At 38.0% G+C, this 27695-nt stretch overlaps 1 protein-coding gene and 1 long non-coding RNA gene across 3 annotated transcripts; both read left to right on the forward strand.

Annotated features, from left to right (window-relative positions):
- The first annotated feature begins 4 nt into the window (after positions 1-4).
- Positions 5-20811, forward strand: C2H5orf22 (chromosome 2 C5orf22 homolog). Of its 2 annotated transcripts, none has more exons than XR_013445501.1 (9): positions 5-188; positions 1427-1572; positions 3578-3727; positions 5911-6340; positions 8349-8411; positions 8651-8772; positions 11194-11392; positions 12048-12114; positions 14181-14252. XR_013445501.1 is itself a non-coding variant. In XM_036074233.2 (9 exons), the coding sequence occupies exons 1-9, from the start codon at positions 87-89 to the stop codon at positions 18870-18872; spliced, it is 1353 nt and encodes a 450-aa protein (XP_035930126.2). In that variant the 5' UTR covers positions 5-86; the 3' UTR covers positions 18873-20811. The 2 variants fall into 2 exon arrangements, 1 of the variants encoding a protein (XP_035930126.2); XM_036074233.2 differs by lacking the exon at positions 11194-11392 and adding an exon at positions 18740-20811 and having other exon boundaries at positions 14181-14320.
- A 736-nt stretch (positions 20812-21547) lies between these two features.
- Positions 21548-27393, forward strand: LOC144380943 (uncharacterized). Its single transcript, XR_013445297.1, has 3 exons — positions 21548-21657; positions 24875-25111; positions 26130-27393. It is a non-coding gene; the product is annotated as an uncharacterized LOC144380943 (long non-coding RNA).
- Positions 27394-27695: the final 302 nt, after the last annotated feature.

Raw genomic sequence — 27695 nt, forward strand, 5'->3', positions numbered from 1 at the left:
TGAGCGCGCGTTTCCACCCGGGAGGGGCTGTGGGGCTGCAGCTCCGGCGTTCCGGGGTCCTAGCCTCGCGACTGCGGCTCGCTGGGATGCTGCCGCGCGGGAAAAGCATGGGCGACTCTGTGGGAGAGCGCGGTCGCCTCCGGCGCTACCCCAAGCTCCCAGTGTGGGTCGTGGAGGATCACCAGGAGGTGAGCCGACGGCTGCTTGATCCTGGGGCAATATCGCGCGAGGGCCAAGGAGGTTGCGGAGCCTCCGCATTGAAGGCCAGAGATAAGCAGAATTTGTTATCCGCGCGAGTTCCATTGCTGTGGGGAAAAGCACCGAAACGACTAACTTGGGAGACTAGGCGCTGACGTTTATTGAATCGCTTACTATGCGTTGGGCAACTCATTTAACCTTTCACGGTTTGCCCAGAATCCCACACCAACAACTGGCGGCGTCGGGATTCGAACCTGAGCTTTCTCACTGCAGAGCCCCGTGTCCCTAACCTGCAGGATGACGCAGGCTTCCAGCTTTCCCCGGCGTCTCCATCACGGCACGGCTGTGTGTAGGTGGGAAGCTTTTTGTAAAGAATGTGGGCTGCCGTCTGTGGTATAGGGACTGTCATCGTAGCACTCAGGGCTGTTGGTATTGTGTGCTTAGCGTGTACAGAAATCTTTTTACAGCGAGCCCTGCTTTTATAAACACGAACGATATTTCCTATTTTTATGGCAGTGCTACTTTGGAGTAGCTAAAACGGTGCCTTAATCTAGTCTTCTGGAAGGGAGGCCCGTGGATTCGAGACTTTTTTTTTTTCTTTTTTTTAATTAATAGGCCTTGGAAGATCTCTAGTTATGAAAGGGGGAGAGGATGATTCCGGATTTATGGGTGGAGAAAGGAAGTTGAGTTTCCCAGGACCTAGAGATAGTGTGTATGGGCCTGAGAAAGAAGCACAAGGGCGGGTTAAGCGGTGCTTTCAAATTCAGTATTAAACCTAGAACTACAGGGACTGTAACAGGACAGGAACCTTAGAGACCGCCTAGCCTAGCTCCATCATCCTAAGGTATGGAAAAGGCCAGAAGACCCAAGGTAGCTTGAACACATCCTTATGCCAGAATGTGTATTAACTACCAGTGTTTTCCTGAGGGCCAATCCTTGCCTGTTTACCCACATTATTTTCTGAGTTTGTGATGGGGCAAGATGGCAGCAAGAGACGCCCATTAAAGCCTTTGGAGGTGCAAGCTGGAACTTCTGAGGAAAAAATAAAGCTTGGGAACGCTATCTAAACCCATCTACAGTGAACAAATTTTGTATTTTCCTACTTTTTAGCAACTCGGAGTGCTTCAAATTATGTGTAGTTATGTTAAGCATTGTTTTTCAGGCTGCAGCTGAGCATATGCTCATGATTGCAGTGCTAATTCTGAATGTGTGCCTGTGTTTTTTACAGGTCCTGCCTTATATATACCGGGCCATTGGCTCAAAGCATCTTCCTGCCAGTAACATAAGTTTTGTGCATTTTGATTCACATCCAGACCTCCTCATTCCGGTGAATATGCCAGCTGACACAGTGTTTGACAAGGAAACACTTTTCGGGTAATACGTGGTTTTTGTTAATGATTTTTTTTTAAAGTAGACTCTGCCCCCGATGTGGGGCTCAAACTCAAGACCCTGAGATCAAGAGCCACATGCTCCACCAACTGAGCCAGCCAGGCATCCCTCTTAATGATCTTTTATGTGTTTGAAATACAATTTGCAGTACATGATAAACAAGGGAAATAGACTTTGCTGAGCTCATGAGTTTTGTTTTTGTTTTGTTTGCCTTTTTTATTTTATTTAGAGCAAGTGTTGACAGACTTTTTCTTCAAGAGCCAGATAGTAAGTGTCTTAAGTTTGCTCACTGTATGGTCTCTGTTGCAACTACTTATCTCTGCCCTTATAGTAGGAAAGCAACCATGGACGTTGTGTAACAAATGGCTGTGGCTATGTTCCAGTAAAACTTTATTTACAAAAACAAGCGGCTTAGCCAATGTTTGCCAACCTCAGCTTTAGAATATAGAATCTTAGAAGTAGAAGAGACTTTAGAAGTTACCTAAGCCAGTTCTCCCATCCTCTCCCCTTTAAAAGTCTGGATACTAAGGCGCAAGAAAATGTGTTTTAAACACGTTGTTCAATGGTTGTATAGGCAACACATCTTTAATTTGTATATCCTTCCTTCCAGTATTGAGTCCTTCCAACCTCTAAATTTGTACTACTTTCCCCTAGAAGGGTCATATATAATATATTTCTAAATAAAGACTTACTAGACTCTCTTCTGTAATAAAGTTCTCTGAAATTCTGCCACTGTCTCATTATGTATGCATTTGTTAGGATGTAGCCTAGTCATACAATGTAAAAAATTACATACATAGCAGTAATTTTTCTTTATAATATAAAATTAAAAGATAGATGCTAGCATGAATTAACTTTAGCCTACTACGTTTCTTTCAGTTGACCTTTTCCAGAACCCCATTTTAGAGAACTAATTTCTAAAGAAATGTGGTAGCTCTACCATTGTTGTTACTCTCTTTTATATTTAGAGGTTTTATATTTTAGAAATTGAAAAGAATTATGAAACAAGTATGCAGGTTGTATAGTTAGTCATAGAGTAATAATTCTTAAACTTTTTAGTCTGAGAATTCCTGTACACCCTTAAAAATTACTGAGCATTTTTCTAAGTGTGAGTTATATCTATTCACATTTACCATATTTGAAATTAAAACTGAGAAATGTTTAAAATATTAATTCATTTCAAAATAGACTTCAATATGTTAGCATAAATATATTTTTATGAAAAATATATTTTCTAAAGCAAAAAATATAGTAAGAAGAGTAACAATGTTTTAAGTTTTTGCACATCTCTTTGATATTTGTCTTTATAGGAGACAGCTAGATTCTCATATCTGCTTCCACATTCAGTCTGTTGCCATATGTTGTTTTGGTGGAAGTAAATGAAGAAAATTTAGAAAGAGTATTTTCATAGCCTTTTCAGATAATTATGAATATTCAGTAGCATACCAAAACTAACAAGTAGTGGTTTTTTAAAGCTTAGTTCGAATGTAGAATCCAACAATTCAGATTCAAGTCTGAATAACCATTGTATGTTGATCAGTCTTTCTTTCAAGAAAAATGGTGTTCAGCTTTCAATTGAATCACAAGTGTTTTTCCTTGAGACAACCGTTGTACTTCAAAGTATGTAGCAGGAGTACTTTTTGTGCATTTCTCATTTTGCCACCCAGAATATTTAAAATGTATACTCAGGATCAAGGTTTAATAAAATTATGAAGGACCTTTTTACATGAAACTGGCTTTGGGAGGGGGCAGTGGTGCTTGGTAGTGAAGAATACAGTGACTACGAGTAGAGTTGGTGCCATCGCCTTGATTAGTCTTAGGATACCAACCCACCATTGTTTTGCACCATCAGTGCAAATGTCAATACAATGAAAAGGGGAAATGATGCCTTAATGCCATCAGGAAAATTGTTAAACTCTTGTTCTGGGTGAAATTACATTGGGGAAAAGCCACTCACTAGTAGTTTCCATGCTTTCTATTTCTTTTTCAGAGAATTAAGTATTGAGAATTGGATTATGCCTGCAGTTTATGCTGGCCATTTTTCTCATGTGCTGTGGCTTCATCCCACATGGGCTCAGCAAATCAGAGAGGGCCAACATCACTTTTTAGTGGGCAGAGACACTTCTACCACAACAATCAGGTAATTTCCTCATATTTATGAGTATAAGAGGGAATGAATGCTTCTTTTATCTTATTTTGAATCCCCATAATAACTCATAAGTTGTCTACATGCAGATGGGCTCAGATTAAGCCTCAGCTCTTTTAAAGAGTTCTCAAAACACCAGGAACAAGTTTTCAAGTCCCTTGACCTTCTTCACATACCATTTATATTTTGTTGCTGGTCACGTTGGTTTTGAATAATAGGATCTTCATCTTCTGGAATTCTGGTTCCATTGATGACTAATTCCATTAAATGAAGTACCTTATCTATTTATCTAATGATGCATTTTACTATCTCCTTACAATCTAATTATTGTCTGCTGAATTTAACAATTAGTAGTGAAAAAGCAAAATTACCTCATTTCAGATTTTTTTTTTGGTAAATCCAATGACTAAAAAGTAGATTTGGGGTTTTAGTTTTAGTAATATGATTAGCTTTAGATAATTAATCTAAATTAAGTTAACAGCATTCTTTGACTTGAGTTACATGTGCAGCTGGTTTTGTTATATAAGCTCTTTAACCGATGTTTTATGATATTGCAATACTGTAATTATCTTTACAAATATCATCGTGTTCTTGACTTTCTACATTCTTTTGTGATGGGATGAATGTTTTAAGCAGTGAAACCATAACTTTCTCAAAGGTGAAGGAGAATGGAATAAAATGGTAGTACATTGAAAATGAAATACAGTCTTTCTCATTGAAAGTGATACTTTTTATTTCTGATTTATCCTTAATGATACTGTTAGTTTTTGTTGTGTGTTCTTATCAATTGCACAAATAACTTTGTTGTGTATCCATGAAAATTATATTTATTGAGGATGTTATACTAAATAAATAGGACTCCACATAGAATAAATATTATATATAATACTGGTATATGTGAGAGAATGATAGTGCTTTTATTTAGTACTTCAGTGAGTAGACCTAAGTTGACCTCTAACAGGCTTCTGCAAAATCAGATAATTTTGAGTAATCTGAAACAGACATTTGAAACTCAATGTATAATAACAATATTAGGAAAAATTTGATTATCTGGTGATTTTACTTAATCCTGCAAGTAAAAGTTTACAGAAGAGACACACACTCAGGTATGCAGTCTGAGATGCATGTGTTTATACAGATATGAACAAAGTGAAGAGTCCTTTATTAAAGAAGAATACGAATTTAGGTTGGGGGATACAGCCTTTGTCATTCTTTGGATGGCACAATTTATAATAAGCCTGGATATTAGCTGTATTATGTCATTAGTCTTATTTTGGAAAATTAATAGCTTTTTAAATTTAAGGCTGTATAGCTGGAGGAAGGTGAGTAGGAAATAAATATTAACCATTATTTTAGTTGGATAGAGCCCGACTCTGGAAGAAGCATTTAGTTTTGCTATTCCAAGTACTTGCTAAGGCATAATATAGTTGAAAAGCTAAGAACATACTGATATGTCCAAAATCAGAAATCTGTAACTTGTAAAATGCATTCTGCATGTATATAAGATATTTTGAGGTTGTTTTCCATATTAAAATATTACGGTTATACAGAGTTTGGCAAAGCTTTGAAACACATCAGAGGGAGCTTTTGTTAAGAGAAATTATTTCCAGATGTAATTTTTCTCTTAAGTGATTATTTGGATGAAGTTGCTGCTGGTATGAGAGTGATTCAGAACACTAGCTGAAAGAGGATCATTTCTTTCTTTCTTTTATTAGAGTTTACCACACACAGTCCAGGGCCTATGTGGCAGTTTACAGGTTTGGAAACCCCATTTCCTTTTATCTTTTTGCTTCATCTCCGGAGCATTGCCTTTGTCCTCATAGCCCAGGGTGGGCTTGCCAATTGCATGTTCATGCACCAGTCAGCAGGTAGAGGGGAGCAAGGTTATATATGCTTCTCTTCCACTCACAGCCTTAGTCCAGGACTTAGTCAAATAGCCACACCTCGCTGCGAGATCAGCTATGAAGTCCAGTCTCCTTCGGGCAGTTATGTGCACAGCTAAAACTAGGGGGAAAACTATTTCTGTAGAAAAACAGGAATTAACGAAAGTAGAGAGAACTCTTAGTTTTTGTTAAATATGTTCTTTGTTACATTTCTGCAGTGCTTCGGAAATGCTATATGAAATGTCAGCTAATTTGTCCATTTGTCTTTAAAATCGTTTTTTTCCTCTAATCCAGGGTTACAAGTACAGATCATTACTTTCTAAGTGATGGTCTTTATGTAACTGAAGACCAGCTAGAGAACCAAAAACCTTTACAATTGGATGTAATTATGGTAAAACCTTATAAACCCTGTAACAATCAAGAAGAAAATGATGCAGTGTCTTCTGCTAAGAAGCCAAAGCTAGCACTGGAAGACGCAGAAAACACTGCCTCTACTAAGTGTGACTCTTATTCAGAAGGACTGGAAAAGGACACAGTGACACAGAGGAGGGACCAAACTTGCCTAGAGCAACCATGTTCATGTTCTTCTGAAAGCCAAGAATGTCAGACTACAATCAGCACTGGGGAGATTCTGGAAATTTTGAAGAAAGGGGATGCATTTATTTTAGATATTGACTTGGATTTCTTTTCAGTCAAGAATCCCTTCAAAGAAATGTTCACTCAGGTAAATGTGGTATTTTTGAAATGTAGATCTTGAGAATTGTATGACATTTCTCTAGATCAGGGATCAGCAAACTTTCTGCAAACAGCCAGATATAATTACTTTATTGGGGGTCCCAAATGATTTCTATCACACATTGTTCCTTGTTGTTGTTAAACCTTTTTAAATCATACGCACCTATTTTTTAAATTGAATTATGTACGTACCTTTCTTAACTCAAGGGCCATACAAAAACAAGTTGTAGGTTGTGGGTTGCTGATCCCTGCTCTAGATAGTATTTATTATTTCGTATTTATTAATTGGGGTAATATGTATGTGGGTAGTTGAAAAAACTAAAATCCCATGGTACAAGAAAGCGTATGCATTAAAGAATGTCACTTTCTCACCCCATTCCCATTCCCTCAGTTTGTTACCTCAGAAACAAACATCATGGCCAGTTTCTTGGTGTATCTTTCCAGAGATATTCTACATATATAAAGTGCTGTGTGACAAATTTTCCACTGGACCATGAGATGCCTGATTACACATGTACTATTTATAGCTAATGATTCAGGCCTGTGATCCTTAGGGTACCTCATCAGATCTTAAATGCAGAAAGCCAGACAGTATTAGCATGCACAGATCTGAGATGGGACATTTAAGAAACCAATAAATTCATGCTCCAAGTGAGCATTCCTGGGTGCATTTTATGACACAGTAACTGCTTACTTTAAGATTTGGGAGGCTGTTCCAAGTCTATTCTTTTTGGGATTCAAATTAACTTTTTTCTACCTAAATTCAGTGTTGGATTAGAATGATGTTGCACTTTATGATCCTAATTCACATATGTATCGGAAGCCATTGTGATTTATCAAAGACCTCTAAATAGGTATTGATTAAAAAATAGGTAAGATTTGAGGATTTAGTGTAATCTGAAACAAGAATGGGGGACCTAGAGTACTCTCCCAAGTTGCAAATAAGGGAGAAAAATTGCTATTTCTTCCTGCTCTTGTACATGGAGCCAGTGGTTATAACCATAAGTTCTTAGAATCATGAAATGACCTTAGAACTATTTAGAAAACTTGAATAGGCATATCTGAAAGCTGAAGAAACTGACTTTAGGAATTTATTTTACAAATATACTCATCAAATATTTTTAATGAAAATTACTACAAAGTTATACAAGGAACCTAATGGCAGTTACTCCTTTTCCAGTGCTATTAGGAAACCTGGGAAGTGGAGATTTTTGTATCCTTTTTTTTAAAGAGCATGTGCAGAAGTCCAGAGCAAGTTAAGTTCTGTTTGTTACTTCTACTGCTTATTAGCTGTATGATCTTGGGAAAGTTACGTAACCTTTCTGACCCACAGTTTCTTCAAGTATAACATCAAAATAATCAAACGCAATGCATAGGATTATTATGATGAGGGTAGTGGCACAACATTGTGCTTAATGAACTTCAGCTCTTGCATATAAACTCTTCCCATACTCCTAAAAGGGATTATTGGGACCAGATATACCCACCTCTAATGGGGCTATTTAGCATGCTAAAGGAGAGACATTCTCCTGCAAAGTCTGTGCTTAGAAGGCATCTCATTCTTCATTGTATCTGCCCCCAGTATTGCCTTTGAACTTCTGAGTTCTCTTCAGTGGCTAGGGAAAGGGCTGCAAAGTGAACATGGAGAGTTTTTGTTGTTGCTATTAAAGACATGTATATTTCCTATACATAGCTAAAATCTGTTTAGATCCTTGGATGTATCCATTTAGAATGTAGAATATTATTACAAATCTTTCATATCAAGTCTTTTTCCATAGCTAATTTTCATACATTCTTGTCGGATAGAGTTCCCTAAAGCAATGACAATGTTTACAACAACATCTGAGTTATACATTTTCCCTGATTTTCACAGACTAATCTTTAAAGGATTATCTAAGATATTCTCCTTATATCATAGCCATTTTTTACTTAAAGCATATCATTGAGAAAAAATTTGGTTTTTTTCCTAGTATATGGATTTTTGTTTTGTTTTCCAGGAAGAGTACAAAATCTTACAAGAGTTGTACCAGTTTAAAAAACCTGGTACCAACCTGACAGAGGTATCCTTCATTTGTTTCTTTTGGGTTTTGTCTATTTATCACATATCTAATAATATCTTATAGCTCATTAGAGTGCTCTCAAACATCTAACCAAAATTTGTGTGTTTATTGGGGAAGCCCATGGTTAGTACTTAAGAAGTCATGGTTTTAACTAATTGAACTGCTATTTTCATTGCAATGGGATTTCACTTATTTTTTCAAAGAATAATTATAATCTTGGCTTTTCAATGTGTTTAAAGGAAGATTTGGTAGATTGTGTTGATACTCGAATTCATCAGTTAGAAGATTTAGAAGCTGCTTTTGCTGATTTATGTGATGGTGATGATGAAGAAACTGTACAGAAATGGGCTTCCAACCCTGGGTAAGACCTTGAAACATTTTTTCCCCAACTCTATTTTAGTCCTAGATATATTGTTAAATTTGCTAGATAAATTACTTTTTAATAATCAGTGTTAAGTGCCAACACAAATTTACTAACAATGGTTAGCCTTTACTGAGTGTTTTATATGTGCCCAATTCTAAGATTTTTCTTTTGCATTTATCTCATTTATTCCCTACAACAATCTGATGGCTTCATTGTTATTATGTTCATTTTATACATGAGGAAACTAAGGCACAGAGGTTTAAGTTGCTCAAAATCACATAGTAAGTGGATATGTGCTTAATTGTTGTGCAGTGACTGCCTCTGTGATATATAAGATGTGGTGCTAGGTCTTAGGGAAGATTAAAGATTGGTAAGACAGCCCCCATTCTAAGTAGAATAAGAAAAAAAATTAACCTATCAGTAAAAAAGTAAATGACTAGACAAGTAAATTATGATGTGAAAACTTGCCTCCCTTTAAGGATAGCCCAACTATGAGTAGAAGCTCAAGCTGCCCATGGCATGAGGGAGCAGGATTTGAAAGCTGGATTCTTCATCAGGTCCTCTATTGGGCCGATTGTCTCAGCATTAACATTACCTTGAAAACATGGAGAGAAAAGTTCTTTTGGCGTGATCATCTGTCATTTTACAGGGTGGGGTGAAGAGTGCCTTTAGTATTAAAGCAAGTTTGAAAGAACGTTGACGTAAATAGTATAGTTACTTTTCCCTAAACTAATTCTATTTTTTTTCTAGTGCAGTGTAGTTGACATACTATATTCTATTAGTCTCAGGTGTACAACATAATGAATTGATATTCTGTACATTACACAGTGCTCACCACAGTAAATGTAGTTACCATCTGTCACTATACAATGTTTTTATGATATCACTGACTACATTCCCTATGCTTTAGTTTTTATTCCCGCAACTTATTTATTTTATGACTGGAAGTTTGGACCTCTTAATCCCCTTCACTTTTTTCACCTATCTCCCCACCCGCTCTGGCAGCCATCAGTTCTTTGTATTTATGAGCCTGTTTCTGTTTTTTTTGTCATCTGTTCTGATTTTTAGACTCCATACACAAGTGAAATCATGTGGTAGTTATATGACTTACTTTGTTTAGCATAATAATCTCTAGGTCCATCCATGTTGTCATGAATGCCAAGATTGCATTCTTTTTTATGACTGGGTAATATTCCATTGTATATACACACTACACCTTCTTTATCCATTCATCTGTCAGTGGACACTTGGGTTGCTTCCATATCTTGACTTTTGTAAATAATGCTGTAGTAAAGATAGGCATGCATATATCTTTTCAAATTGGTGTTTTTGTTTTCTTTGGGCAGATACCCAGCAGTGAAATTACTGGATCATATGGTATTTCTATTTTTAATTTTTGTGGAACTTCCATACTGTTTTCCCAGTGGCTGCACCAGTTTACATTTTTACCAGCAGTACACCAAAGCTCCCTTTTCTCCACATCCTCATCAACACTTCTTATTTCTTGTTCTTTGATTCTAGCCATTGTGACTGGTGTGAGGTCATTTCTCACTGTGGTTTTGGTTTACATTTCCCTGATGATTAGTGATGTTAAGTCTCTGAAATAATTCTTTAAATCATATAAACTCAAAAGGCCAGAAAACTAAAATAGAACCATCAGACACAAACTTTTTTGTCCACATGAGCATAGGAAACCAGAAGTAGCTTATTTTCAAATTGGTCTTCCACAAACTGAGATTATTCTCCACAGTGTAAATATAAGAAATCAGTCATAAGATAGCAACATAAATTAGAGAGTTAGAATAGTAGTACTTTGAGCCACTAAGACTTGTTATGTCATAGTTATTTAAGATAATTCATCAGGTATCTAGAAGAATACAGAAGAAACTGGAATTGAGATTGCCTCTGGGGAGAGGAATTCTATGGCTAAAAGATGAAGTTGTAAGAGAGAAACATCTTTTGCTATGTGTGTATATTACCTATTCAAAATATTCAGTGTAATTTTTGTTTAAAAATAAAATATTGAAAAACATCCCTGAAATATAAATATAAAACTTTATTATCACTAAGGAAAACCATGGTATTATATTTATCACATCAGTAAATATTGACCAGGCACTTTAACATCAGTTCATGCTTTTCCTCTTCAGCATAGAGTGCTAATTCGAAAAACGATTCCCTCCTTTTTGAAATTATGATGGAAAAGGGAGATGTAGAAATAACTCATGGGATATGATTCTTTCTAGAAATACTGAAGAGTACCTATTATTTTGTGGTTCTGTGATGTCTCAAGCCAAGCTTAAAACTTAAAACAGCATGAAAACCTTGGGGTCCCGATCTGGCCCATAGACGGGGCCACCTTTCACTGAAACTCACTGTGCCTGTGAGCGTGCCTGGTTAACTCTTCATCACCTGCAGGGGGTTCTCTCACAGACTTGAAGAAACAATGAGGCTACAACAGAAGAGAGTCCAGAGTGTGGCTGGAATTGGGGGAAAAAAGAATAGCACAAAGGAAAAGTGGGTGAGACAAGCAAGAAAAGTCTCCCCAAACTTCCCATGCCCCTGAAGGGCCAGATCCTCAGCATGAAGGAGTCTTCACTATTAAGAAGTAGAGGAGGTAGGTGATTAGGGTCCAGAAGCCCAGCAAGTGTTTTTAATAAAAAGAAAGAAGTAACAGGATGAGTGGATAGATAGGCCTCCATGCCTCCCTTTTTCTTTCTTTTTTCCCCTCCCACCAGATGAGTAGATATTGGTGGGGGAGGCAAAATACTAGAACCATTAATTAATTAATCATGGCTTCCAAAGAGTTCCACCTAAATTAAATCACTTAAAGGCACTATAGTTAGTATACCAAATGGTATAGAACTTTTCCAATTGTAATTGTGTATGTCAAATATGTTCTGAAATTTTTTTAACTTTTGGGAAACTATCTTTTTTCATCACTGTGTGCTAAAGGCACTTAGTTTTCTTGCTGATGAAAATAATTTTTAAAGTCACAGTAGAGCTTCCATTTTTAAAGAAGAGGAAAATCTCAGTTTCTTGAGTGCTAATTTTCAAATTTTAACACAATCTGTAATCTTGTAGGTAAGAAAAAACAGGGAACATCTATTTCTTAATATTTTAAGATGATATTTGAATATCTTTATCTTTCATTTCTCAAACATCATGTGAAACATATTGTTAAAGGTAAATTTTAAGTGTAATAGATCATTTGCTTCTATAATTGTAGTTGAGGTGGTGTGATGTTTAATTGAAGGGTGACTTTTTTCCAGAATGGAATCACTAATTCCACTTGTACAGAGTTTGAAAAAACGGATGGAAGTACCAGACTATGAAATGGTAAATACTTTATATTAAAGTATATAGAAAGGCATTTTTCTGAGTAGAAAAAGTACTTTTTGTTAAAGTGGTTTTCTTTTGTGTTCCAGGAAAGTGTAAATGAATTATTTTCTTAAAATGAGAAGACCTGAAAAAATACATAACTTTTTAGAAGTCAGAATACTAGAAAAGTTTTCCAGAAAAAATAAGCTTTTCCCAATTTTATGTATGAAGCAAAAGTGCTGTGTATGTTTTTATTTTGTTTATGGTCAGATCTCTTCTTGCCAGAGAAAAGAAAGTATACAGTTTTTAAAGTTGTCCCTTATTTATTAATTCATTTTCATAGTCCCTTCCTCCTTCTTTCTTTCCTCTCTCTGAAGACTTTCCTGATTGTAAAAACCAAGAGAAAGACAAAAGAAGGTGCTCTGGCAAGTGCATCTCAACTGTATCAGCTCTATCACTGACTTTGTTTGCCAACAGTGATCTGAAAGCTATGGTAAAAGTGGATACCTTCAATGATAATTGCTTTTATTTTTATATCATTGCACAGTTTTTGAAGCATAAATTTTCCCATTTGAAGTTCAAGTGTCTTTTTAGATTTTGTGCCAAAACTGAGACCTGCAAGTCTTCTTTTACTCCTGGTGCTTCTTTGACTTCAATAAATTGTGTTTTTGATCTAGTGTTTTCTTTAGTTGTGGAATACAATCAGACCTCCTTATTTGAAATGAAGTTTATGTACTGATTTAATGCCAACTTTATGAGAATAAAAAAATACGAAAGAATATTTTGGTTAAATTGGAGCTAGTCCAAAACCCACTTTTTTTTTTAATGGCAATTTTTAAGAATGATAGAGTTGGAAGATACTTAGGATTTTAAAATGCTTCAGCTTGCATGACACTGTTGAATGTGTCTTCATGCAGGTCTGCTGTAAATGTTACATTACATCAGGATTTTCCAGTGGTAGATGGGGTTTTGGATATTGCTGAAAGAAGGAAGGGATGGAATGGGCTTGATTGCAGATTATGGAACCAAATATGATGTGCCTATAGCTGCAGGATTAGACCACTAAGTGTTTCAATCCTTTCAGTAGAAAAGAACATGCACAGGGGCGCCTGGGTGGCTCAGCCAGCCTTCGGCTCAGGTCATGATCCCAGGGTCCTGGAATCGAGTCTCGCATCGGGCTCCCTGCTCAGCGGGGAGCCTGCTTCTCCCTCTCCCTCTGCCTGCCTCTCTGCCAGCTTGTTCTCTCTCTCTCTATGTCAAATAAATAAATAAAATCTTTAAAGAAAAAAAAAAAAGAAAAGAACATGCACATTCTGTCATTTTCCTACATTGATTGTTCCTAGTTAAAATTTTGATATGTATCCAGAGCCTTCAATAAAATAGATTAATGGGGGTTTTTTCCCATGCTTTGCACTCGTATACACTAGGCAAAACAGTGACATACTGAGTTCCATTTTTCAAAACTTCAGAGGATGTAAAATGTTAGCCCTTGAGCCACTTCTAACTTTCAGGCATAGTTGAGTGCTAAGACTGGAACACCAGTCATTTACATTTAAAACACATCTATAGATGTCAGTAGTATGTGATTGTACATATAAAGGATACATAAGAAACTGGTAACAGGAGAAAGACTTTCCCTTATATCCTCCTGAAGCTTTGAACATAGTACTAGATTAGATGCATGTGTCTAAAAAATATATATATATGTTGAAAGAAGAGGTAAGATGAGAATATGTATAGTTTTATATCCGCTTTTAGAATCTAGGTGAAATGGATAATTTGCTAGAAAATAGGAATTATCAAAATAGACTCAAAGACAGAAACTGAATTCATAATTACAAAATTAAAAAGTAGTTAAAAGAATTATTCCTATAAAAGACATCAGGCCCAAACAGCTGTACGGGCCAGTTCTTCCAAAACTTTAAAGAATAGAGAACTTCTGTAGCACAGAAATTACTAAGGAAGAAAACAATCCCAGTCCACAACAATATTACAAGATTTGTCAGCAAGGACATTAATGGTTAAAGAATCTTCTAGAAACAATGAAGACTTAACAGTGTAATTTTTAATTTTCTTATTTTCAGGTTCACCAGGCTGGTCTAACCTGTGATTACTCAGAACTTCCTCACCATATCAGCACAGAACAAGAAATTGAGTATCTTATTCAGTCTGTGTATTATTTACTGAAAAATTTACCAAAACCTACTCTTGTGACAATTGCGAGGTAAGTGTGGTAGCCTGAATAATGGCCCACCAAAGATATTCACATCCTAATCTCCAGAACCTGTGTATATGTTTCTTGTATAGGAAAAGAGACTTTGCAGGTGTAATTAACTCAAGGATCTTGAAATGAGGAGATTAGCCTGGATTATCCAGTGGGCCAGTGTGCTCCCAGTGGTCCTTATAAAAGGAGGACAAGAGGGTCAGAATCAGAAATTGAAAGATGCTAGGCTGCTGGCTTTGAAGATGGAGGATAGGGCCACAAGCAAAGGAATGCAGGCAGCCTCTAGAAGCTGAAAAGACAGGGAAACAGATTCTTCCCTAGAACCTAGAGAAGAAGACAGCCCTGCTAGCATCTTGATTGTAGGACTCTGTAATAACTTTGTGTTGCTTTAAGCCACTGAGTTTGTGGTAATTTGTTATAGCAGCCATAGGAAATTAATACAGTCTCAATAGATGAATCTAATGATTACTATTACAGTAATTCTAATCAATTTTTCACCTACTCAAAATTCAGATGTTGTATTTTCTCTTTCCTCTTAGTAATGGTTGGCAAACAACATACAGTTCTTATTGTCTTATCTTTGAAGTTGGTGATACTATTCAGATGAACACAAGAATTCTCATTTATGTGTCTCCAAAGGCTATTTAGCTGCTGCCATGTTTCAGATTTGAGAATAATGTGCTGAAAGTTACAACAATTTTTTTTATTATGTTATGTTAATCACCATACATTACATCATTAGTTTTTGATGTAGTGTTCCATGATTCATTGTTTGCATATAACACCCAGTGCTCCATGCAGAACGTGCCCTCTTCAATACCCATCACCAGGCTAACCCATCCTCCCACCCCCCTCCCCTCTAGAACCCTCAGTTTGTTTTTCAGAGTCCATAGTGTCTCATGGTTCGTCTCCCCCTCTCATTTCCACCCCCTTCATTCTTCCCCTCCTGCTCTCATCATCATCTTCTTCTTCTTCTTCTTCTTCTTTTTCTTCTTCTTCTTCTTCCTCTTTCTTCTTCTTCTTCTTCTTCTTCCTTTTTTAACATATAATGTATTATTTGCTTCAGAGGTACAGATCTGTGATTCAACAGTCTTGTACACTTCACAGTGCTTATCATAGCACATACCCTCCCCAATGTTTATCACCCAGCCACCCCATCCCTCCCACCCCCCACCACTCCAGTAACCCTCAGTTTGTGTCCTGAGATTAAGAATTCCTCATATCAGTGCGGTCATATGATACATGTCTTTCTCTGTTTGACTTATTTCGCTCAGCATAATACGCTCCAGTTCCATCCACGTCGTTGCAAATGGCAAGATTTCATTCTTTTTGATGGCTGCATAATATTCCATTGTATATATATACCACATCTTCTTTATCCATTCATCTGTCGATGGACATCTTGGCTCTTTCCACAGTTTGGCTATTGTGGACATTGCTGCTATAAACATCAGGGTGCACATACCCCTTCGGATCCCTACATTTGTATCTTTGGGGTAAATACCCAGTAGTGCAATTGCTGGATCGTATGGTAGCTCTATTTTCAACTTTTTGAGGAACCTCCATACTGTTTTCCAGAGTGGCTGCACCAGCTTGCATTCCCACTGAAAGTTACAACAATTTAATAAAACTTTTCTGTGTTAATCTTTCGGCTGGTTTTATATGGAACTGTGAGGTTAATACTTTAATATTTAATACTTTATGACAAATATTTTTTAATGTCCTTTTACCATCCTGAAATGAAATTCATAGATAATCTAACCTACATACATACATAGTTTAAGTATATAGAAATATTATACATAATATATAGATAATATAATTGTCTTAGTTCATTCAGGCTGCAATAACAGAATACCATAGACCATGTGGCTTATAAACACCAGAAGTTCACTCCTCACAGTCCTGGAGGCTGGGTAATTCAAGAGGCAGTCACTCACAGATTCAGTGTGGTGAAGACCTACTTCCTGGTTTACAGACCGCAATCTTCTCCCTATAACCTCACATGGTAGAAGGCGTGAAGGAGCTCTCTGGGGTCTCTTTCATAGTGGCATTAATCTCATTCATGAGGAGTCCACCCTCATGACTTAATCACCTCCAAATATGATCACATTGGGAATTAGATTCAACATAAGGATTTTGGAAGGACACAAACATTTAGTTAATAGCAATAACCTACCTGTACACATAATTTAAATATATGTTTATATATGTATACATACACAAAAATCATTGTAACATAAAAGAAATGAAAGTAACTGATAAAGTAATATGTATTAAAATGCCACACAAGGGGTGCCTGGGTGGCTCAGTCGTTAAGCGTCTGCCTTCGGCTCGGGTGGTGATCTCGGGGTCCTTGGATCAAGCCCTGTGTTGGGCTCCCTGCTCAGAAGGGAATCTGCTTCTCCCTCTCCCTCTGCCCTTCCCTCTCACTTGTGCGCATGCGTGCGCGCTCTCTCTCTCTCTCAAATAATAAAGTCTTTTAAAAAAAAATTTTTTAAAGCCACACAAAACTAGCATCTTTACAGAGTCACTAAATGTAAAGTTACAAGTGCAGACAGATACTCATGTGATGTATTGGCCAAATACCATGAACAGCACTGCCATAGTGACATGGATTTTTCTCGTCCTACCAACCTCTTGGTAAAGTTCTGAACTTAAAAGTCCAGTCTTGTCTCACTATACAGAGTAGCTGCATTCCTGGTAAATTTAGTTCATATTTAATCCATTTTCAAAAATACTTTGTTCATATGTAGAAGAGAAATTCTAGGCTCAAGAATTAAAAACAGGTTTTTTCACTTATGTGAGTATTCTGTGGACTTTGGAAAGTATATAGGACACGGGACAAGTATTTATATTTACATTCATATTGCAGGTCTGTCCTGCATATTGCAAGCATTCTGGCAGCCCTGCCCTCTTGCCTTAGCCCCTTGTCATTGTGACAATCAAAAATGTACCTACAGGTTTCCAAAACTCCCTCTTGGGGGTAGCTTCCCTCAAGAACTACTCTAACAGTGTTTTAAAGAAGCCAGAAATCTTTTTGAAAGCATCAAAGTACTCCTTATTTATTAAGGCTTATAAATTAAACTTTTATATATGATATTTTCTCAAACTAGGTCTTTATCCATATGTATATATTAGACAGTATTTAATAATTTTAAATTGCTCTGTCTCATTTATTGTGTGTTGTTTACATCAAGTCTCAAAAATAACCTGATCACCAGAGAATGGACTGAGTTTATCAGAAGTCTTACAAATTATGTCTTTAGGTCTGAAATACTTGTGACAAGGACTAAGCTAGATAACTAAATCCATTTCCTTCTATAAAGATTTCCAATCCCACATCTAAATGGCTTTCCTCACCCCAGTCCAGAACCAGGAGACAGTGATGAAATCATTTCAGATCTTAATCCAGCTGTAATTGTCAGTGACATTGTAACTGCTTGGTAACTGAGGTTGTAGTTGGTGATTGTGGAAAGACTCCCCAAAATACAGGTTCCTGCCCCATCCCACTTTGCTCTTTTCTCCTTAATACCACCTGGGAGGGGCGCCTGGGTGGCTCAGTCGTTAAGCATCTGCCTTCGGCTCAGGTCATGATCCCAGGGTCCTGGGATCGAGCCCCGCATCGGGCTCCCTGCTCCGCGGGAAGCCTGCTTCTCCCTCTCCCACTCACCCTGCTTGTGTTCCCTCTCTCGCTGTCTCTCTCTCTCTGTCAAATAAATAAATAAATAAAAGTCTTAAAAAAAAAAAATACCCCCTGGGAAACTAATCCCAAAACCAGCACATCTCCACATTTCATTTTGGATGATCCTACGTACTTCTATAGTTAACAGATCGTTTTTAGAAGTGGACACCTTTTATCAGTTGGTCATTTTGGATGATCCTACGTACTTCTATAGTTAACAGATAGTTTTTAGAAGTGGACACCTTTTATCAGTTGGAAAGCCTCTACTCTTATAATTTCTAGCCCTACTGTGCCCATAATAAAAGAATGAGAAAGATGCCCAGTCACTAAGATAATAACCCCCAGTATTTCCAGTATCTCCCTTCCAGGGAAACAGCAATCTAATGATTAAGCACTGAGGCTTTGAAGACATGTTGTGTCATTTTGAATCCCATCACCAGCACTTAGCAGCTGGGTGACCTATGCAGGGTAATTTTCTCTGTTTCAGATTCCTTTTAAAGGGGTCCTAAATGTATGTATTTCATAGAGTTGCTGAGAAGATTAAAGAACATAATGTAATGCACCTGACATAGAGTAAACATTTAGTAGCTTTCAACCGTTACTATTCCAAAATTCAACATACCTTCATTTCGATTTTATATTGAAATCAACAAATGCAGATTTTTCTTCACTGCACAGTATGATCTCATCTTATTTACATGTATTTTCCTTTCTCTTTCTCTTCTTGGTTCCAGGTCAAGTCTGGATGATTACTGTCCTTCTGAGCAAGTTGACACCATTCAAGAAAAAGTCCTCAATGTGCTACGCTCCCTCTATGGAGCTGTAGACATACAGCTGGTGTACTTAGCAGAATGTTCTCCATCTTGAAACAACAGAACACTAGGCTCCTATTACATCTTTTTTTTTTTTTTTTTTTAGGGTTTTCATTAACTTATTTGTAAATGAGTCTTCCAGAAAAGACTTTGTTTTTATATTAACTTTAAGTTAAAATCTTTCAGGTGTTTTGAATCTCAAAACAGATATCATCAGTTGTCAAAAGATGACAATTTTTTTGACATCAAGTCTACCCCCCACAATTGATTGTTGCTTATTTTTCTTCCTTTCCATCATTGTCTTCTTCATTTTGTAAGGGTTGGTTTTTTTCCTCTTTTCCTCCTACGTCAATTGGACTATACAAAATTCATTCATTTATTCACTCAACCGACATTTATTGAGCACTTACATGTGCCAAACATAATTAAGTGCTGGGTGTATGGTAATGAACAGAATAGACAGGTCCCCTGCCCTCTTAGGGGACAGCTGAGAAACAAATTATGGATTATGAGAAGTATTATGAAGGAAAGAACAACCATAAACATGTCTTAGGCATGCTCTTAGTACTCAGGGTACCTAGCTGTATAAGAAAGTAACATTCTCAAAAGCTACTACCAAAAAAATAAACTTGCCAGTCCATGAAAATCAGAAAATCTACCTTTCCAAGACTGTCAGGGTTGTGGCCCAGCTGTTGCTGCATATTCTCACATTGTTGGAGTGGAGGAGGTCTATTTGAGTAAAGTCAACTAGCAAAAATTTTCTTTGCTAATCTGAAAAGCCCTGCAGGGTTTTTGGTGCCTCCAGATTATCAGTATGGGCATTGATTATCATTATAGTTCCTAAGTGCCACTTTATTGGCAGTCTGGGTTGATAATTTCGTCAAATAAACCAGCTTTTAGTGTAAATGGAAAAAAGAGGGTGCCTGGGTGGCTCAGTCGTTAAGCGTCTGCCTTCGGCTCAGGTCATGATCCCAGGGTTCTGGGATCGAGTCCCACATCAGGCTCCCTGCTCCGCAGGAAGCCTGCTTCTCCCTCTCCCACTCCCCCTGCTTGTGTTCCCTCTCTTGCTGTGTCTCTCTCTGTCAAATAAATAAAATCTTTAAAAAAGAAAAAAAGATAAATCCTTAATTCTGACCTACCATAAATACCCAAAGACTCAACTGCCTTCCACCAGCTTCTCCACGAGTAAGAGAACCTACCTGAGTCCTTCTTAATCATGGAACTTTTCATTTGCTTAATTTACCAAAGTCTTCCCTCTTCAGTATTCCTGAGGTTCAGCAATCATTTTTACCTACCCGATTTCTTTTTTTTTTTTAAAGGTAGGATGGCATTTAGAGGGGAAAAAAACACCCATCCATTCCTCAATCCTAATACAGCAGTTGTTTTCATTTTTGCATGTAACTTTTGGGCCTTGACCACGTGTACATGTTGAGTTGCATGTAGCTACAATTGTAATGTGTTACCTAACTTGATGGCTAATACCCAAGTCCCATTACCATTGTCACTCAATAGATGGCACCAGATCCCATTTTTCCAATGATGCTGTTTTCCAGCAAATTTTTCTTGTCACCAAATTGATTTCCCAAGGCTGATAGCATGAATGCCTATTTCTGTTGTGAAAAGCAAAGCAAAGTGATGCAACTTTCCATTTTGATAGAACATTATGTGCCAAAAAGTTTTCTCTGTAAAATCAGAATTGTAAAACAGTGCTATTTATTTTTAAATTAAAAAAAAAAATCACTAGATTTCTGTAAATGGATGTTACTTTTATGAGTAAATTATTTTGTGTGCTAAAAGAAATAAAAAGGTGTGTTTTGAGGTTTTAAAGATTTAAAACTAAACTAGCACTAGTTGTATATGATCTCAGTGTGTTCATAGTACTGATCTTATGATCTGCTTGAGTAGTCATTTATTACAATTCCCATGAACTCGATGTGACTCATTTTTTTAACTCAGGTAGAATAAAAGGGCATGAGTTTCTTTTTTTCAGAATATTCATTGTTTCGTCCTCCTGCTCTGTGATTCTCTTTGAATCAAATTCAGTCCCTATTTGTTGACTAGCACCAACTTGGTAAATTATGTCACTGCATTTCAAATAGGAAGATACTTAGTTTATCAAGACATCCTTCATGTGTGTTCTAAGTACCAATGAGGAATACCACCATACAGGGTTTTGGATTATGTACAAATATCACGGAAGCATGGGATTTTGAGCGATTTTTTTAAAACTGTGACTTAAATATAAGCATTGACCAGAGCTTTGGTAGTGAGAAGTATATATTCCCCAGTATCAAAGAAGCAAAGTCTTTTTTTTCCTTCAGAAATATTTTTTGTAGACCTCTGTCTTTGAGTGTTCTGGGTCCTCAAGGAGCTCTTAGTCAAGGTTCTTCACTCTTTATAGGATATTCTCTCTAAATCTTTATTCTGTTTTAGCAGTAGTGGCCCTGGATTGCTGGCAATGTATGCATCATACTGCTAATAGTTTAGAGTCAGTGGTGTTGCTTAGTACAGGATTATCTCATTCACCACACATCTTAGGAGAAAGCACTTGCATGAAACTGAAGGAGTTTTTATTGGCCGTCTCAGAACAGCTCGAGATATGTGAGGATCCTTATTGGACTGTGCTTGGTCATCCTGAGTCACAGCACTCTCTTGTAGTGCTTGTTTCTCAACTAACTGGTCCTGCACTGTCTCTGTGGTTTTGTTGTTCCAGCTGCACTCCTAGGAACCCAAACATCGGTGCCATCCTGTCCCTTTATTCTCATTTGGGTTCAAATGAAGTTACGGTGACTGAGGAGGTTTCTATGAACCTGGATTCTTAGGAGGGAGTTCTCTAAACGGTAAATATTCCGGTCACTCACTGGAAGGGTATGCCTTACCATTGCGAACTAGTAAGTTGGCATTCGATGCATTTAGTATTTTAGGAGTTTGGTTCCTAGGATTCAGAAGCAGGAGCTCATTACCGAGGCTGAAGCAAGGCTGAGGTTGCATGATTTCACTTCCTTTGAAGACCTTGTTGAACAGTCAGCCAACCTCTAGTTACAGCTTTCCTACCATGTCTGTAACTTCAAAATGCTCATCAATGGCACCTAGACCTCGAAGCCTAGCCATCAGCCATCAGCACTGTTTAGGGGCCTTAGCACCCCAGTTGATACGAAGCATGCCAAGACGAAGATACGGAGTATAGCTGTAAAAGTGTGAGCTTCAGAGAGCTACTGCCTGGCTCCAGTGTCCCCTTCTCCACTGTTCCCGCCGAATGACCTCTCTAAGCCTCAGCTTCCCTTTTACAATAAGAGAGCTTAACTCGTTGGCATATTCTGAAGAATAACATACAAAACCCTTAATGCAAGAGCCATTCAGTAAACATTTGACTGTTATCTCCAAGCCCAGCCCTACTTTGAATGTCCTGTGACGGCTATTCCAAGTCTCAACTGCTCTTCTTATGCCTCTCCTAAATCCTGATTTTTTTAAACCCTATGTTAGTTTCTACTGAATTTCTGTGAAAAGAAGTATCAGCTTTAAGCAGAGTTACTTACAGTGTAACAGTTTTGTCTTGAAATTGGTACAAGGATCCCTTTATTCACAATTTTAAAACTTGTACCCATGCAATCAGGGGCAGGGGTGCGGTGGGGGAGGTATCAGGGAAGTCAAAGCCTGCCCTAGTTGTGTTTTTTGTTTTTTTTTTCCTCTTTACACTTTACCTCCTGCCTGCTTGCAGATAAAGCTAGGATTTGTGATGCTAAACCTCTGATACGGTCAATGTTTGGAAATTGCTACCCCCCGACTTATAATTTACCTTCATAAAATCTTGAATTATCTTCATCATTTTTAATGTTGCCCTCAAGCAAAAAAAGTCCCCCATGTATCAGCCAGAGCCTGCCAGGGACGGGGGTAGAGTGAGTACCTCCAAACATCTCACTGTTCTTTCCAGACCCCTCACACGCATCCTTCATCTGGGTCTCCGCCTTATTATGGACCCTATATTGTACATGCTCTTGTGAGCATGCTATCTTTGAGAGCAAATTGAACAAACGGAAGCATTAATACAAGAACATTTACCAAGGATTAAGTGTGTTAAAAACGAGTCCAAAAGAGCTAAAGGATACTACCTATAATCTAGTGATTATGTCCATAGAACAACTGTGTTAAACATGGAAGAAAGGCTACCAGGTATTTTGCAATCTGTTCTCTTGTGGATAAAACCTGGTAAGAACCGTGTTCCACTTCCATAAGTTCCAATGCTTATGTTAACACGATGTAAAAATGTATATCGTTTGAATTTCAGCCTCAGAATCTTATATTTAACACTACCATACAAAAACCATGGATGTGAACTTTTGGTCCCTAAAAAGAATATTGCCCTTAGATTATAGCTTTGCCAAGTGTTGGTGAAGTAACCCTCTTCCTCGCTTCTGAGTTTCCTTCCATGGGGAGGCACCTCCCAGTAGAGTCCGACCTTGCTGTGCCCTTCTCCTCACTGCTCCGCGGAGCAAGAGTGAAGGAAGGGGATTCTAGGATGCCTTCCGCCAGCATTGTGTGTGCACGTTCTGCTTCGCCCTTCCCGCCTCGGTCCTAAGAACAGGCCCTGCAGGAGAGCTCACCGCTAGTTTGTCAGGAAGTCAGTTGTGTCCACAGACCTCAGCCACGTTCTTTAGTATCCATTTTGTCAGTAACAATGGTGACCTTTTTATCTTCATCTGCCTGAATGCCTATTTCTAAGTCGTTCAGAAACTTAGTGGAGAACAGTTAGGTCTACAGGGGTTCCACAAACCCCAACATGACAAAGGCTTGTTTGTTAAATAATCTGGAAAGTTTATAAATGCAGTAGCTCTTTGGAATTCCAGCCAAAAAGGAAGACATTCTCTGACCATTCTGAATAAACCCACAATAGCATAATCTGTTTATACAGTCTGCTTTTCTGCTATGGAGTATAGACATTTAGAAATGTTTTTTAAGATTTATTTTACTTTTAAGTGCTTTTTTTGGATGTCAGACTGGTGTTTTATTTTTGACATCATGCTAAAATGGGCAACACAGCATGTAGTGAGCCTCCTCTATCAGCAACAACCAATTATGACAGAAGAAAAGATCTTACTTACAATAGCACCACTTCGCTCAAAAAAAAAAAACCTATGAATAAACTAAATGAAACATTAACACGCAGAAAAAACTTTAAGAAGGTATTGAAGAATATAAATGAAGGCGTGAATATCTATGGAAAGATATGTGTTTATTTTCTTTAGGATTTTATTTATTTATTTGTCAGAGAGAGAGAGAGAGAGCACAAGCAGGGAGAGCGGCAGGCAGAGGGAGAGGGAGGAACAGGATCCCCGCTGAGCAGAGAGCCGGATTGGGGGCTCGATCCCAGGACCTTAGGATCATGACCTGAGCTGAAGGCAGACATTTAACTGACTGAGCCACCCAGGCGTCTCAAGATATGTGTTTATATAAAAAAAAATTCAATGTTATAAAGATGTCAGTGTTTCCCATATCAAACTACATATAATGTAATTTCAATAAGCATATGAAGGAGAGGGCGCCTGAGTGACTCAGTTAAGCAGCTGCCTTCAGCTCAAGTCATGATCCCAGGGTCTAGGGATCGAGCCCCACATTGGGCTTCCTGCTCAGCGGGGAGCCTGCTTCTCCCTCTCCCTCTGCTGCTCCCCCTGCTTGTGTTCTCTCTCATGCGCACTCTCTCTCTAATAAATAAATAAAATCTTTTTAAAAAAAGCATATAAAGGAGATATTATTTTAATTAGTGAGGCTAATTCTAAAGTTCATATGGAAAAATGATCATGCAAGGAAAACCAGAAAAAAAAAAACAACATAAAAGTTAATGAAGAGATTAGCCCTACTATGTACCAAAATATAAGATTGTATTAATTAAAACTGTAATGCTAGCACATGAGTTGAGTGAAACAGAGTCCACAAATACATCTATATAGTTAAAGTAAGGATATCTAGTTTAAGGAAAAGGAAAAAACCAAGTGGCTCATACAAAATGAAAGATTATGTCTCATTTGCATAAAGTCCCAAACAGGTGTTTCTGCTTGGCAGGCTCTCCTGCAAGCAAGGATTCTGGGATGATGCTCCTTGCATCTCTAGCTCTACCATTCTGGACACGCGGCTCCCTGAGTTGTCCTGGAGGATATCTCCGCTCTAGCTAGCAGAAGGCTAGGAAGATGGCGGGTTACATGCAGAAGACTTCAGGTGCGAGGCTCATCATTTCCTAACTGCACCGGAAGCTGAGAAATCACCCTGCTGTGTGCCCAAAAAGAGGAGGGAAAAGGTTTGGTGAGTACCTAGCATTCTCTCCCACAAGACCCAAGGACATACTAGAATGTAATGTATAGTCAGGCCGGCATTTTATATCAGTGGGGAAGATGAAATATGCAGTAAATGATGCTGAAGAACTGGATAGCTAGCGCAAAAAAATGAAGTTGGATTCCCAATTCACTCCTTACAACAAAATAAATTACAGCTGGATCAAATTTGAACAAAAAGAAGGAAAGGAGGGAGGGAAGAAAAGTATTAGAAAACACAGGGGAAAAGGGAGGCCTTTTTATAAATCAGCACGCCTACCTGGAAGATTCAAAAAAATATTGGGTGAGGATTGTGTAGGCATTCACCTAAATACAACCATCCCAGATTTCACAATCCTATTTCTTCCCTTCCACGGCTCTGACATTAAGATAGGACACCTGCTCTGGCCGTGCATTAGGTCTCCACCACAGCTCTGACATTTTTATGATTGTATTTTGAGGCTAATTTTCGGCATAGTCTGCCCGCCTGCTGCAAGAGGTGAGGGTCTAATTAATTAAATTTGGCCATGAAAGCCTTCTCATGCCCTGAATTGATAGTTGGCTGATGATGTGCCATTCTCCAAGGCTTCCAGGTTAAACCCGCAATGAGACTCTCCTTGCTCCCTGAACAGGGAGTGAACAAATTCCCCAGTCCCATTCTTGAGCGTCAACTTTCGAGAACCAAACCTGGTACCATCTATTTTAGTTGAGGTCCTCCCAAAGCTAGTATTGAGGCCAGGATTTGAGTGCATGGTTTATTTGGGAGGTGAGATCAGGACGCAAGGGAGTAGGGAAAGTGAGGTAGGAAGGTGGAAACGTTAGTAAAGGATATTTCAATGAGAAGATTACTGCTGTAGTCAACAAGAGTTCCATTCCACTCAGGAATCGGCAAGGACGTGGCTTAGAGTCGCCGACTGAGGGAAAGGGAAACTTGTGCATCTATCCACTGGGTCCCGTTCCTCATATGTTGAAAGTTACCTCCGAGAGCCTAATGGGCTGTTACTTTCCAGCCACCCTGGAGTGCCCAGCCTTGCATTAGCTACGGAAATTCCTGTGGCGCCGCACAACGATTCAGGAAGAGAAGCAGAAAGACCCAGACACAAGGTAGGTGGTCAGAAGGTGCAGGAACTGCCCTCTACTGGGGCACGTAAAGTTGGTGGGACATCCGCAGCATCTGCTACAAAAAGAATTCAGATGCCAGTTCTCCCTATTTCTTTCAGACAATGTAGAACAGCATAGATTGTGTTGCCCGAAGTGTGGGAACCAGCACGTTCATATACTATTGTTGAGAATGTGTATGGGCACAGCCTCCACAAAGGCAGTTTGAGAGTAGCTATCAATACTGAAGATGCATATATATACTTTTTGATCCGGGGTTTAGGGATATCAGTTCTAGAAATTGATCCTGCAGATATTTGTGCACAGACGTTCATACAAGGATTTTCACTGTCACAGTCAAAGATTGGGCAAAGGTCTCTTTAGCAGGACACAGGAAATTCTTGTATATCCACACAGTGTCACCCTTAAGTAGAAGGAGGGTCCTCTCCTGGGTACTGATACTGAACACTATTGGGAGGGCGCAGAAAATATAAAATGGTTACCAGTGTATACAGTATACTATCATATTGTACACATGGGGAAAGGAAAAGTGTGCGTATTTCTCCATGCTATGGATTTTATTCTTTATATGACTTCTCTGTCATTCCTAGGGATTTGGGATATAGATGGAGGCTCCAGGGTAGTATTAGTTCACCAAATGATAGACTGTGAAAACGAATATGATGAAAAGTGGCAAATAATAACAGAGCTCAACAAAGTGACTAGATTGCAGCTAGACATCCACAAATTAGTAGTTTTCCTGTCCGCCAGCAATAGACAGAAAATGTAATGGAAGAAATTCACAACAGAAACCTAAGTATAAAACACCTATGAATAAACATTAAAATATTCATTCAACATTGTATAATAAATATACAAGATCTTTACAGGAGAAAAGGTAAATGTTATAGTACATAGAAGAAAACCTAAGTAAATGGAGAATATTATTATTCATAGATAGGAATCTCAATATTTTATGATGCCAAATCTCTCCAAATTTATCCACAAAGACAGTGCAATCCCCAAAATATCCCAATAATATTTAGTATATAGTTTGACAAGCTTATTCAAGAACTCATAAGAAAGACTAGAAGTGTATGAATAACCTACACAATTATGGGGGGGCAAATGATCAAGAATCTTATAAATGAATGTTTATTTTCCCTACTCATTACAGACATGTAAATGAAAATAAGATGTAGCTTTTCACTGAATAATTGACAAAAAATAAAAAATGTTGATAATACCAATCAAGAGTGTGAGGAAATGGTATTCTCCCCCTCAACTAATGGAAATAAATTATTTCATGTTCTCTCAAAAGCAACTTGGTGGAAACCACGAAAATGTTAAGTATTCATTTGCAGTGACCCAGTGACTCCATTTCTCTTTATCTATCCTATAGAAACATTCAGGGTCGCCTGGGTGGCTCAGTCAGTTAAGTGTCTGCCTTTGGCTCAGGTCATGATCCCAGGGTCCTG

The sequence above is a fragment of the Halichoerus grypus genome, chromosome 2 (genome assembly GCF_964656455.1).
Source record: "Halichoerus grypus chromosome 2, mHalGry1.hap1.1, whole genome shotgun sequence".
NCBI classification, from domain to species: domain Eukaryota; kingdom Metazoa; phylum Chordata; class Mammalia; order Carnivora; family Phocidae; genus Halichoerus; species Halichoerus grypus.